Source organism: Culicoides brevitarsis, chromosome 2 (genome assembly GCF_036172545.1).
Source record: "Culicoides brevitarsis isolate CSIRO-B50_1 chromosome 2, AGI_CSIRO_Cbre_v1, whole genome shotgun sequence".
NCBI classification, from domain to species: Eukaryota; Metazoa; Arthropoda; class Insecta; order Diptera; family Ceratopogonidae; genus Culicoides; species Culicoides brevitarsis.
This window is the reverse complement of record NC_087086.1, coordinates 42569492-42584991: the sequence shown is the minus strand read 5'-3', so window position 1 is coordinate 42584991 and position 15500 is coordinate 42569492. Positions and strand designations below refer to the sequence as shown.

Genomic DNA, 15500 nt, shown 5'->3' with positions numbered 1-15500 from the left:
TTCACACATTTCAACGTCATGCGTGTCTTGTGAAAATAATTGCATGAGGAACATCAACAAACCGTCAAATCAGGATTCGTTTTATTTAAATTATCTATTTTTGTTATCACATTCCTTCAAGAACATGAAGTCATTTACGTTTGTCATGCACTCCAAACCCAAACTCGCTGCTTAAAATAAATAATATTAGAAAAACCAATTTATTTATATATATAAATTTTCATTCTGTTCTACCTTTATAAAATGATGGAAAATCGATTGTTCAAATATAATAAAATAAGTAGCAAATTGTGTGTATTTGCGCTTAGCCATTCCTCTTCTGTCTCTTTTGAATAATAAAAAAATAATATAATGCAAAATCAGCTCAAAAGCGTTGAACAGGTACAAAGCGAGAGAGAAATCTGAATTACATTTATTTAATAGACAAACAATAGACGAAGCACTCTCGTTATTATTATTTCAGTTTTCCGTAACAAAACCATTATAAACGATGTTGTTTTATCTCAAAGATACTTCTCCGTTCGTTGCTTATCGCCTTTTTGGGTAAACCAGAGTATCAAGGAGAATTAAACGCGGCGGTTTGCATTTACGGAACAAATTCATGAATTAATTAACTGTAAAATTGAGACGTGACATGAGAACATTGTTCAAGTACAAGTTAGATTTTTGTCAAAGATAATAAATTGCGAAAATTTCCTGTGTTGGTTGTCATCTTTTGCTACAAAGTGAAAACCGAATTAAAGTTTCCTCTATCAGCATTTTGATCGGACATGAAAGCAAGGGACGAAAAAAAACAACAAGGAGACATAATTGAAATTGGTGAGCTACAATTAAAATTTAAATAAATACGCATGCAATATGTGTTTCGTGCATTTTCGTACGTCGACCTGGTCAAATTAAAGACAATGTAGAATTTTTGGGTATTCAATTATACGAAAAGCTATTATACCCGGAGATATTGTTTTATTGAATTTCAATTTGTATCAATTAATTTCTTTGTCCGTAGAATAAATTTCGAAAGAGCAGCACATGGAAACGCCTTGCGCTTCAACGATGAAGATTTGGATTGACTCCTCCGGAAATAGTATTGGTTTTTGTTTCATGCTAAAGTTTTTACTACTTGAACAACAACAATTATAGTCAAAACGGAAATTTTTACATGAAACAACAAGTTTTGCTCTTGACTTTTTCTGTTCTGTTCTGCTATTTAAATGAAAATGTCAGAAATGAAATAATATGCAGCGACACGTCGTCCTGAAACATACATATATTTGGATTTTTTTGCTCTTTAATGAAATGTTATTGTTATTCTAAACAAGTAAAAACAACAACATATTCTTCAAAAGGTTCAAGTCCGTTCATGCCATGTTGACAACATGTTGCTAATTAAATGTTTTTATGTTTCTGATTTAGAATTTCCTCTATCGTGTTGTTGTTTTACATTATTTTAAGTTTTTCATAGACGGCAAGTAGTTCCTTACAAAAAAATTAAAAGAAAACGTGTCATAAATTTGTTTTTTGACAACCATAATTTAATTAAATTTATTTGAAACTCTTAAACAAGAGTTTCTTAACACTTTTTTTTTGTTAATATTTTTTTTAATTGCTAAATAAACTATCAATACCCTCACAATTAGACACGAACAAGAGTTCGGAAGCAAAATGTGATACAATATTGCAACAGTGTCTATGTTATTCTCTTGCACAATGTAGAAAATGTAGATAAAATAAAAGCACTATCGAAAATTAAACAAATTCCCACAGAGACAATCTACTTGTCCATCCATATATCGATTGAACAATTCCGTAGAACGGTGAACAAGTACTCATTGATTGGTTTCGTTGTTCAATTTTGCGCCCGAAAAGCATTTGTGTCTCTCTTGATAATAATACTTTTTGTGATTTCAATATGAGTACTGATACGCAAGCCACATAATTTTCGCAACAATGAAAGGATTAATAGAAAGGATAAGATGACCACACAATTTGAGAGTTTTGTTTTGTTAACTCCCCATGATTGAAATAACAATCTTCGATGTCATATGGAGAAAAGTTACTGCAATGTTCATAAATTCACTTAAAATCGAACATCAATCTCGTTTGAAACCCTAAAACAAAAAAACAATACTTTTTTAAGTGTCAATCCTGAACAAACAAAGAACATAACAGATTAAAAGCTATCTATCTCTTTGACTGCAACAACGTCAAACTAGATGTATAATATAGGTATGAAGCAAAGAAAAGTATGCTGAACTTGTTTGAAGGAATTTTGTTCTAAAACTATGCAGAAATTGTTTGTATCCCTCTTCTTTTCTCTGCCTACAGTTGAAAGTACTTAAAATAATTTAAAATAATGGTAGATTTACGATTTTGTTTAATACAAAACATCCAAAAGATGCAAGATAGATAAAGTTTAGGTTTCGAGTTGAATAATCTACCTTCGTATATATAAATATAAACCTTTTTTGTGATTCTCATATTAATTAAAGCGAACCGATTTCATGTCTAAAATCTATAAAAAAAAATATTATAGCCCGATAAACGAATGAAAACCAACAAGAAAATCCTATTTTATGACATTTAAAGACTCACAAAAAAGAAGGGAGACACAAAGTCGAATAACTCATTTCATTATCATCTATTTTGATGATGTAACGGTCATTTAATTTGTATGAAACCACAAACATTTACATAATTGATGAGACAAAGTTCCTTCTCTCTACCTCTTTTATGTTTTCTCTTGTTTCATCAACTTTTTGAGCCTTGAACCTTACTGCGTGAAAAACAAAAGTAAGTCGTTTCAATTATCATTACAAGAAAAAAACAAGAGGAAACACATTTTTTTCTTTGCTATTTTGAAGAAAAAAGAAGTTTGTGTGTATAATTTTCTCTACACATATAGCGAAAAAAACAAAACTATCAAAAACTTTAACGAGCATAAGTAGTGAGTGTTTCGGATTTCTTTACCCTTTTATTTTGTCTTGAGAAACATTTTTCTTGTAGCACAAGATGTCCAGTTCTTAACGATTTAACTTGTTCTTTCTATAATAACCGATTTCTTTTGTATTTTCAAGCAACTCTCTAATGATGATGCGCCACACCTTTTGCTTGTTTTGTTACTTCTTCGTGTTAAGGATAGCATGGGAAAAGGAAAAAAGTCTTTGCTCGCATGGATCATATAAATTTAGTTTATCCCCAGTTAACCAGCAGAGTCATTCTAAAACAGCTGCGCCCTATTCTCTATACTTCATACAGATAAATTTATATGAATAAATGAGTTACAGATAAATCAGAAGTATTTTTTTTTCTTTCTCTTGGTTTCTTTTTATTAACGTCGAGCTTTTTGGGTGACTGTATATTTGAAGAGATTGAGTGAAGATTTATATTTATAACACAAAAAACAGCTTATGCGACAATACATGAGTTTTTTTCAACCATTATTTTCGTTTTTTTTTTCAAGCCATTAAAAGAGAACAGGGACCAAATTATCCTTACCATTCGCATGAGCTTGTAACACAAAATAAACAATCCTCCTTTCTTTCATATGTTTGTTTTTCTTATATATAGGTAGTACCTATATTTTTGCCATATTCTCTATCATACGATTTTCCCAACATTTTAAACACAAAACTTATCTTGTTCTACTCGAAGTTTTCTAATTGTTTGTATAAGCAAACAACAACCTTTCTACTTGTCATACATTTGCTGAGATTTCATTCTCGTTGCTCGTGCATCGTTATTATCGTGTATTTGTGAGGTTAGTTCGTTCAACAAATCAAACAAGAGGAAACTATGTTATTTTATTCTCTGCTGGTGTTTATTTACAAAGTAACACTTTATTTGTGGGGACAATAATCCTTTTATTCGCCTTAAAATATTCTTTTGTGTCGTCCTAAGTGTCTGTTTATTATTCGAATTATGAAATTTGATGCTATTTTTTAGTTAAGTTGAGACAAAATTCGGGACTTGGCTCGTAAAAATTTCCATCCTTTTCCCTCCATAACTTTTTACAACTTATCTGTTTAATATCGGTGATCCCAACGATAAACATTTCACGGATGACAACGGTTTCTCTAAACAAAATTTCACTGCGCATCAATCTTATGTACTTATATATTCGTTTTTTTTTTCTTCATTCTACCTACAGCCTCTTTTAATACTCTTCAAATAATAATAAGCTGACATACTTTTTCTTCCATCTCACTGTGCGCCTATTTACATGCATTTATCCTTTCACCAAAGTAATAAAATACATTTTAAGATACGCTCGTAAATTTATTCAAGCCGTCATCCATGGCAAATCATTGAAAAAAAAAGAAAATACCGAAAAATTGGTATTAACGTTCTGCCTGCAGGACTCACGAAAAAATAACGTAAACCTATATAAATTTTGCGTCAATTCATTGCTTATTGAACACTAACGCACACAAGCAAACATCCTACATTGTAACATATTTTTACATGTATTCTCGAAATTTTATTGCTCAAACGAGGGTTAGATTTTTTTCTGCGGGCTAAATGGCTCATATGAAATGCAAAATATTGAATCTATCAGAATACATGTTAGCTTTCTGTGTTAACAATTTCATGTGTGCAGCTTCAAGAGTCATTTTTTTACACAGCATCAACTATCAACGTACAAAAAAACTTACAACGAAACAACGATACTTTCATCAAAATACGACGGGATAAGTTATTTAATAAAAAAACGTATTTTCTACACGTGAGTAAGCAAATGATGCGGAAAAAATGTAATAATCGATGTCGAGGTTGTCGTTCCATAAACTCAACATGGCAACGTGTTTGCTGCATATCGTGCAAAAGACGATAAAGTACACACCAAACGCACATTATTTAATGCAAAATAAAATTTTTCAACTGAAAAATATCCTTTTCGCACACACACACACACACACGCAACATATTTCATCAATTTTCAATAATTTTTTAAAAGAACACGTTAAATGCTTTTCCGCGTGATTCATTGGCAAAATGTGTACAGCAAAAACAAATGTAACATCACCCAAAATATATTCATGTACATTTTCCGTTTAATTTAACAGGACATACAAAAATTATACACAGACTTACCATGTTTTCCGTCTGTTTCATCGTTATCCATTTCCATTGTTTCGGATCTTCGGGAACGCATTTTTACCTTTTTTTTTACTCCTGATAAGGTTTTCGATTAATTATTTTTTTTTTGTACTTTAATTAAGTAGAACCCCAATTTTTTCGTGGCTAAGTTTTGGTCACGATTAACAATACAATCTATTCTTCGAGTTTTTATTAATTATTATGTTTATTTTCGGGAAATGAAGTTCTTAGATTCTAATATTATATTAAGTTATTTGTATTACATAACTTTTACAGACACACGCTATAATTATATCGAATGTTCAGTTGTTTTGTTGCGTTTGCCTTAATTATGATATTTGTAACACATTTCACTAAATTAGATTTTCCGTTCTTCTAAAATTAACTTTTTGATAGTTTTGTCATTACACTAACTTTTCCTTTGTATTTATAACTTTTCGAGTATCGATAAATACTTTGTATTGTATAATGTTTCACTTTATTATAAGTTTTTCAATGTTTCATTTTGACCATTTCCTATTCGGAGAAAAAAAATAATTACAAATTAAAATGAACAAGACGTCTCCATTGTTTGTAACGCACTAAATTTTGAATTGGAATTTCACTTCAAACAAATAAATGATGATCAAGTAAAATTTATCGATTATTCATCAAATATATTATGCAATAATAATAATAACACAATTTTATGTATAATATATATATTTAATCCACACGTCATAGGCGCACACAATTTTTTTTTTTTTGTATTTTTCTGTAGAAGGATCAAAGTAACGAAATAAGTATATAAAATTTATTCAACTGAATCCCATTTCATTTGAGAAACACGACAAACGTCAGACGAGATGAAAATAAAATAATAATAATGATGAAAAAATACAAAAATTTTCCCTTTTATAATATGATAGAGTAGAGAACTAAAGCACAACTCTCATACAAATAGATTTTCACAGATGCTGTACTCGTACAAATTTCTACTGCATTAAAAGAGAAATGGTTTCACTAGTTCAAGGACGTTTTATTGTTCATTTAAAAAACTTTATGCTGTGCTTCTCTTTTTCTGTTGTTATTTTTTAAATAATTTGGCATATTTCGTACGAGCAGAACATATGATTTATCTGGATTGTTGTTTTCCAAAATTTATGAGAATAATTTAAAAGTTCATTTATTATTTTCACAAAAAAAGGGAAAACTTGAAATACATATTATTACCAAAGAGTAAAACTTTTTCTGTAGAATTTCTTCAATGATGGGGGTACGATGCGATTTGTGTTTGCACAGACGACTATTAATAACTTTCGTTTTAATTTTAATAAAATCTGTTTTCACTTTATTAATTCCCGTCATATTTCATTGTTGAGACGACTAAAATCTCAAGATATCCTCGAGAGACTGACCAATGATTTCTATATAATATTGTCTCTCTTTCTACACACTTTGCCTTTGCAGAACACAATCATCAAAAGCGCTACACATACAAGGATGATACTTGTTTCGAATGTGAAAACGCGACACCTTTGCAAACGGAGGTCTGCATCTCAACTGGCAACAAAATTTTCATCGTGTCAGGATACAGCAGCGTTTGACATCGGCTAACGTGAGATGCGCACACTCGTAAAACTTTGACCCAAACTCACACAATAACAAAAATTTTGAAAACATTGCACCCATACTAACAAATTTCATTCATAAATTGCGATAAAATCCCCAAAAACACATGATATTTTTGCTGTTCATCAAGATCATCAGGGAGACAAACTTACGGGAAATGAGCGTGCGCATTCAGGAAATGCCCATCAAGTACAGAGGGAGCTCCGAACGGTAAGAATTTCAATAAAAAATTTTATTATGTGTATTTAGAATTGCAAACGGATTTGCTCACGGAAACAATGATTCGTATTAACTTGAAACTAATTAATGTGTCCTTCGTTATACAATGTTGCCCGATCGATCATCCATTAAAAACTTAAAAAAAAAAAAGAACATTACACGGATTTAAAAGTGTCAACGAGAAATCAAGTTGAGTTCGATACAAAAAATATTTTCGCTAAAGTCACCGAGATTGCTAAATTTTTGTTCAGTTACGATTTTGCTAAACCATAATAATTATCTATACTTGTATATTGACTATCAGCACGTGTAGAAGAACCTGATTTCTTAAAAAAAGTAAATACCAAAAAATGTAGCATTTAAATCAACCTTGACATTGATTCAATTCCAGTTGTTGCTATACTACTCTTGTTGAATTTTTTAATTTTATTTAATATAATTGCCTTGTAATTGAATCTGAATAGTGAAAAGGCACTTATCTGCTCTATTTCTCTCAATAAGCACGAATTAAAACTACATTCAAGAAGTATAAAATTTATGCAAGATGATTATTCATAAATTATCGTTAATATAAAAAAATCACATTTTTGCATAGTTTTTCATGCTAATGACATTAGAAATATTTAATGCATCAAAATCCCTTTTATGAGATTCTTAATTAATTACAGGGCTCTTTTGCATTTTCTTAAACTCATCATTGAATAAGTGAATGTAATTTGTCAACAAGTGCCCTCATTCCGTTCAAAATTAGCATTCTAATGATTTAGTGAAACGTTGTCAAGCCATGACAATTTTTTTTGCAATAACTTGAGCATTGCATTCAACAGAAATCCGCGACATATCCTGTTGTAAGAAAAAAACTTGAATTGACGTTCCGCTCGAAGTACAATACAAGCCTGTATGGCAATCTCTCTTTGCAAAAGTCTTTACAATAGATATTTTTTCTCAATATTTTTTTATCGAGTCATAATAAAAATTATTTTAAACGGTCAAGTTGTTAGTTGTATTCCACAATTCACTGAGTAAAGGTCTACTAATAAGCTGTGTTGTAGAGAAATATATCGTAAAACATTTTTTTTATTTTTTTAAATATTTATATGCGACTGTTGTCGATATACACAGAAAAAACAGTTGTAGCAAAATTCAAGTGCATAAAGTTATTAAACATTTAATAAAATTTTAAAAGCGGTGCAACAGATTTGGTTGTCTACAGTGAAAAATTAACGTGTTAAAAAGAAATATGAAACAATTACAAGGAAAACCACAACATCAAGAACAAACAGAAAGCTGTCAGAATGGGCATAAATCAATCGAAAATGGCAATTGTGACAAAAAGGAGTTGCAAAAATGTAAGTAAAATTTTTATATCTCAAAATAGAAACGTTGACACCAAAACCACAAATTACTTACAATTAATAATTACAACATTCCATCAAGACGTTGACATCTGTATTGATGATATTTTGTTCTGATCTGGATATAGCTGGATTGCTAAAATATTTATTAAATATATCAAGTTTGTTACGTCAGATAGAGATTCCCCGGCATTGGTGATTCTCGTATTCCAAACAAGTTTGACTCATCTCGTATTCAAATGTGCTAATGAAACGTTTTAGCGACAGAGACGTACATAATAAAGGGCCTTTTCTGCCAAAACTTTGTATTATCAGGACAACATTCGCTCTCTTTCTCTTTTCTTACTCTGCCTCGCATCACAAAAAAAATCCAAAATCACGAACATTGTAGCAAAAATTATTACATGAGATTGAACTTTATAAATTTATACAAGGGAGAAAAAGATTTTTTTGTGAGAGACATGCGTAGTTGTAGTACATGCATTTTTGCTTCTTATATACACGCGATAGGAGTCTTATGAGTGTACAGACATTCTCCCCCGTTGTCACGTCACACACATCTCGAATGTGTACACAGAATCTATATAAATTGTTGAGCAACCTGAAAAGAGCCTTTAGTGTTTAGTTAAATACTGAACGTCGTTGTAGTTAGTAGCTATAATTCGCACACAATTAAAATTCCTCATTATTTATGTGTATCATCTAAATTCCATTAGAAAAAGTTTATAATTTCATTCAGAATAGATTTTTTGTTTTTATAAAAAAAAATTCTAAACATTTGAATGTCATTTTTTACAATATTTTAATTATATAACATAACTTGAACGTGATAAGAGAAACAAAAGTTACCAAAAATTTTTTATTCTAACTTGTTGATTTGAAAACCTTCATCATTGAATAAGTAGTTGGTCATTGCGTTTAACAAACTTCGGTAATAAATAAAGTGCAACTAGTTGAATGTCATGACTTTCAAAAAATCACGCTAAAGAGCATAACAAAAACAAACAAGTAGTGCAAATCGATCAAATTGAGAGCAATAACACGTGGAAATATTAGTATTAAAAACAAACAAACAACAATCAGAGCAAAGATGAGTCGTTTTGATGTTTCGGATTATAATGCTGCCGAACTTAATGATGCAGTAGATACGACGAATTTCCCACGCAGCAACAGTATTACCTCAAATGGATCGGGAGTTCATCGTTATTTCGGTTCTCGAAACAATTCCATCTCTGAAGATATTGGAAATGGAAATGATACAGAAATTTCGAAAAATAATGATAATGACGACAAGGAAGGCGTAAACGGTGACTCGAAAACATCAAATATTCCCATTTCGGCAACGAGTACTGTGTCGGGATTCATCAAACGACCTCATCCGAGCCCTTTAAAAGTTCGTGGATATTCTACAGAAGAAAAATTCGATATTCCCGGAACGCCAATTACGCCTCGAACTGCTACGACGCCAGGTAAAAAGATGCAATATTTCTTGATTCTGTTGTCAGAAAATGTCTCATCGTATTTACGCTATGACCTGTAAGGTTATCAGATGTTTCGTAAAGATTCATTACACTCTGTGTTAGTCTAAAATTGTACAGGCATTGACAAATGTTGTATACTTTATAATCATTTTTGACAGTTTACGGTATTTAAGTTTCTGTTATGTTGTCTGATTAATTTTTAAAGAGTACCCTTTTAACTAAAAAAAATGAAAAAATTTATTAATTTTAATTTTCTCTCTCATTTTAGGTCACGAAAAGTGCACTTTTCATCACGACATGGAATTAGATCACAAGCCTTTGACACGCGAAGATTTGTTGCCTGAGATGGCACGTTCATATAGATTGTTGTTGAGCGGATTAGGAGAAGATCCAGATAGACAAGTATGTTAAAAGATTTTTATTTTTCCTCATTTCGTAATTTTCTGACACTTTTTAATTACAGGGATTGTTGAAAACTCCCGAAAGAGCTGCCAAAGCTATGTTGTTTTTCACAAAAGGATATGATCAAAGTTTGGAAGGTAAGAAATCTTGTAATTTAGAACTTTTTCAAACAGTCGGATTTGCAAGAGTTAATATTTCACACATGTCAAAAGCATTCATCTCAACCCTATATTTGCTTGCCTTCAACATTGAATAATCTAAATAATATAATAAATGTGGGATTGAAGGATAAAAATCATTATTATTCATCGTTCGAAGGCAAATCGAATTCTCTAATCTGGGTTTGTTGTCTGTTAATGACAACATGAATAAAATGTTGTTTTCATTGCGACTTACTCTCTTTACAACTGCTTCTCATAACTAAATTGTATTATTTATTTGAGCACATGATAAAATTTGTCTCGTGTTTGAATATTTAGAACAAAACTTTTTCAAGTCATGGACATGTTTTACACGAACAACACGAAAATTCAACAAGTTATTTTTTATTAGCTGTATAAACAAAGGCAATGTCCAAATTTTCCGCTTCAGTAAGTCGAATCCCTTTTTATCATCCGTAGAATAATGTGACAGACTTTAGATTAGAAATTAACTGACAAAAGTCGTACGCATTGGAATGTAAAAATTTGATTGATTTTCAACATTTACGCGTGGTTGCATATCAACAAATGAAGATTTTTTCCGAAAATTCAAACTTCAACTTTTGTTGTTTTTATCTTAATAGAATTTTCGTTTGCAAAAATCTTCACTGAACTAGTTTTATGAAATGACATAAAACGACATGTTTCAAGCTTACCTCACAATCCTGTTGATTTTATTGGAATGTATCGACACATTTTTTATTGCTTTTGAGCTTCATTCGTTTGTGTGATACACGATAGAATTAATTAAAATGCTTCCTTTCTATATGAAAAAAAAAAAAGATATTCGTAACACTTTTAATTAAACGGTTGTCAAATCTCACAGATACATACAGAAGACAAACATTAGTTTTTATCACGTTTTCTCTTTACCGTTTCAGAGGCCTTAAACGGTGCTGTTTTTGATGAGGATCATGACGAAATGGTTGTTGTCAAAGATATTGAAATGTTCTCCATGTGTGAGCATCATCTTGTTCCATTCTACGGAAAAGTCTCAATCGGATATTTGCCTTGTAAGAAAATTTTGGGATTAAGTAAATTAGCAAGGTGAGTTTTATCGTAAAGAAAATTTTAAATAAGAATTTTAAAGAAAAATTTTTTTACTTGTAGAATCGTCGAAATCTTTTCACGTCGCCTTCAAGTACAGGAACGCCTTACAAAGCAAATTGCCGTCGCAGTAACACAAGCAGTACAGCCAGCTGGTGTTGCTGTTGTCGTTGAAGGAGTTCACATGTGCATGGTAATGCGAGGCGTTCAGAAAATCAACAGCAAAACTGTGACATCAACAATGCTCGGAGTCTTCCGTGATGACCCAAAAACTCGTGAAGAATTCTTAAATCTCGTCCATTCCAAGTGAAAAACATTCGCATGGGGAACATTAGTCTCGCAATGAGACTCAACGACAAAAAAATTAGTACAATGAAGGATTTTTAGTTGCAATTTTAACACGGAAAAGGGGTCCAACTATAATTTTTATCATATTAATTTTTGTTCTACTACTTTTATTTGTTTTTTTTTATCAATTTGCTGAGCAAACTTATGATTATGAGAATCAATATCGTTATTAAATGTATAAAAATGTTGTTGTAATATCAATCAAAAAAAAATATATATGAATTTAGCAAAAGTTGATTTTTTAAAAATATTTTCATATCAAATTTTTTATTGTATTCATATGTGTAAGATTTTAAACGGAAAGTAATGTAAGCACTTTTTTGAAATTTATATACATTGAGTATCGCATACATATACGAAACAATAATTCATTTAAATTTTTTACCGTTAAATGTATATAAAATTTTTTTAAAGTTAAAAAAGTTTTGAAAGTAAAAAATTTAAACAAATGATATCCTAAACAAATTGAGTGTCTTATCTATACATTAAATATGTTTTGTGTTCGATACCTATGTTACTTTTTATTGACTTTTTACGTTATCTTTTTTAAACAAATTAAACTTTTTTTTGTCAACAGGAAATAATTCACAAAAAAACAGTAAGAAAATTCAGGCCAGAGAAAAAAGTGTTTGAAGATGATTTAAGTGTTCGTCAAGTCAATATAAAAATATGCAGATACAACAAACACATGTGTGGCAAAAGAGAAAAGTGAAGTAATTGATGAAGTGGTTTGTATACTGTAAATATTCTCTTTTGAATCATATGCCCTTTTTGTGTTGATTCAAAAATTGAATGAAATAAAAATAACGAACACGAACGAAAAGAGGAAAGCGCGTGTAAAGTAAGATTCGAATATATGTTGTTGTAATAATATTTGCATTGTGATAAATAATAATAAACACAAGTATAAGTTAATATGGAAGTCATAGAAAGAGAGTTGCTCGATCGACGTTGGCGAACATCAATATATTTCATGGAGTGAAGAGCTTGCGAGACAAAAACGCATCTCTGGACAGCCTGTTTGTGCTAAAATATAGATAAATATGCAGGCATGTAGTAAACTTTATCATATGTTACTGTATACACAAGTTTTATTCAAATTTAAAATGAAAACACAAACACACTCGAACTCAAGTCGTACACTTCAATATATGGAAGACAGAAAAAAACCTGATTCTTTGCCGCTGCACTGAATGAACATTGAATTTGGAACGTAGAGCGACGAACGAATTACTACGTTCCATTTTAGTTATCTTTAGTGAAAGAAACACGGTTCCGTAAAACTCAAACATACATAGATATATGCATAATATACATATCTTTTTCTTCTTTGCTTTTACCATTCATGTTTAGTTTGAATTCGTATTTGAAGCAGAGATAACGTCGTTTCTCGTAATTTTTTGACAATTTAGTTTTAAAATCCGATTAACTTTAATTTAATGAGCAAAAATTACTTGTAAATTGCGAATGATCAATAAAGAAATAAATCTGTGAAATAATTATGATCCATTGGATCGAAGTTTTCTAATGAAATAAAATAAATAAAATTAAAAAGGGATGACAAGTGCATAAAAAATAAAAAAAATTAATACAAATCAATTTGAGAAATAATTGGTTATAACACAATAAAAAATAATGAAACAATATGAGTTGGCTTTTAAGAAAATTGTGGGCGATTCTCAATTGATTTCATGTTGTGTTTCAGAAAACCTATTATGACAATTTCCCATATCCTCATTTCATCAAAATATCGAAAAATATTACAAACAATGGCATTCGCTTCATTCATCATCTATATCACGCTTGTTTTGTACAACAACGTCTATGGCTTACCGTCGGCATCGATCCTGAATCAACAGGTAGGTGACAGAAAAGTGTTTAATTACGAGATATCAACGCGAAACAAAAAAAAAGTTTTCCATTCTTATTGGATTACAACGACAAAGAGAGAAGCACTGTTGCAAAGTGATGACAATATTAATAAGTAAATACGAAACAATATAATGGCGGGACACAATGTAAAGCTGAATTGATAAGAATCTTTGTAAATTGAATGTTGTAAAAGTTTTTTTCTCCATTAAAGTGAAAAAAAGGAAGAGAAAAATCACGCGTTCTTTAACAAATTGGGTGATTATAGAAATTAATCAGGTGTGTCTTTATTACGTGAATTGAGTGTGATTATTATATTAAATGAATTATTAGCGTCAAATCCAGCAACTGTCTTGTTTTTCAATTCAATACAATTAATTATCGCTTCCAAAATAGGAAAGGGAAACCTAATTTAGATTATATTCATTCATCGAAACCCTCATCTTATTTTGAATTAATAAAATATAATATATATCATCTGTCGGCAATCGAGCAACACTTCTTTTATTCTCTAAATCAAGTTTTTTTTTAAATTCGCACATCCATTATTAGTTTTTTTTAATTTAAACAATCAACAACGAGATATCACGAGAGAGCTCACGTACGTTGTGCATTTGTTTTAGCACATAATTCAAAAATTTATTTGTCATATTCTCGGAGCAAGACACATCTGCGTGTTATGTGTTTCGAATATTATATTTAATTTCAAAAATAAACAACAAAAAGGTCTTTTACCGCACTTTGTCGATTATTGCGTGTCTTCGTTGTCTGGAAAGGCAGAACAAAACAAAACATCTACCAGCATGAAGATCAAGACACTTGTCACTCTCGAACATTATTAACTCATATTATATTGTTAGTTGTACATTCGGAATTAAATATAGACAAAATTTTTGTTAAAACATATTCTTAACGCCCCGGATCTAAGTTCGTGATATGAATGAGTGAGGCCTTTTTATTATTTATTAAAATGAGCGGCGAAAATAAATATTGAATTTTTAAAAACAAACACATGCGATGAATGACCATGTCTTTCCATTTAAAGCCATTTGAAAAGAATTCTTTTAAATGCATTGTAAATACTACGAGAAGACACAATCAACAGGTAGTTGTTGATTCAACGCAAAGTAAGTGACGGATACTGCTTTTAACACTTATTTACGTTAATACATGGGTAGGTGTATTGTTCATCTCCGTTGTCTCGCACACGAAAAACAGTAGCATGAAATTCGGCAGTTATCCAAAGAATTCCCATTTATTGTCCGAAAATATTTTTATCGTGTTACTGTGATTCGTTCTTATAACTGCGCTACATCAAACATAAGCGTGTGCCAAAATTCCAAATTCTTATAAGAATTCAGCCTTTTTTTATTCGTTTCAAAAGTTGTGCAACATATCACGTTCAAATTTTTTTTTCTAATCCAGTTACAAGCTCAATGACTTTGTCATGTGAGTCATATTCGCGAAACTCGTGTAAGTGAACGTAAATTTTACACTAAAGTTAATAAATAATAATAAGTGACAAGCTAAACCTTTTATTATTTTTCTTCAAATTCAGGTTTGAAATGAAAACAAGCACAAATAATTGCGATCGACAGTGTTTAAGTAACCATTTAAACGTTACTTTGTTCAATATGCACTTAAGTAGAACATTTATATTGTTGCTATTTTTATTCGAGTTGCAATGTTTGTTTGTACAGAAACTTATTTCCAGTTATTTTCTCGTTATCTCTTGTATTTAGTCTGTGTATACGTGTTAGTTTAGTACTAAAAACAATAATCATGACTCAAACTGGAAGTTTTATTTCTCTTCTCAACCGTTTAGAGAACCGTAATTCAGAATGAGAGTAACTCAATTGTCATTATCAACC

The 15500-nt window shown here is 30.5% G+C and overlaps 2 protein-coding genes across 2 annotated transcripts in view; both read left to right on the top strand.

Annotated features, from left to right (window-relative positions):
* The first annotated feature begins 8926 nt into the window (after positions 1-8926).
* On the top strand, positions 8927-11983 carry LOC134831431 (GTP cyclohydrolase 1). Its single transcript, XM_063845158.1, has 5 exons — positions 8927-9751; positions 10032-10165; positions 10227-10302; positions 11247-11412; positions 11476-11983. Exons 1-5 carry the CDS (start codon positions 9373-9375, stop codon positions 11720-11722), a joined length of 1002 nt encoding a protein of 333 aa, XP_063701228.1. The 5' UTR covers positions 8927-9372; the 3' UTR covers positions 11723-11983.
* A 1330-nt stretch (positions 11984-13313) lies between these two features.
* Positions 13314-15500, top strand: part of LOC134831239 (fringe glycosyltransferase) — a 30800-nt gene continuing 28613 nt past the window's right edge. Inside the window, exon 1 of the mRNA XM_063844915.1 lies at positions 13314-13619. Within this exon, the coding sequence (XP_063700985.1) occupies positions 13452-13619 (168 nt within the window). The 5' untranslated portion in view covers positions 13314-13451. The remainder of the gene's footprint in view (positions 13620-15500) is intronic.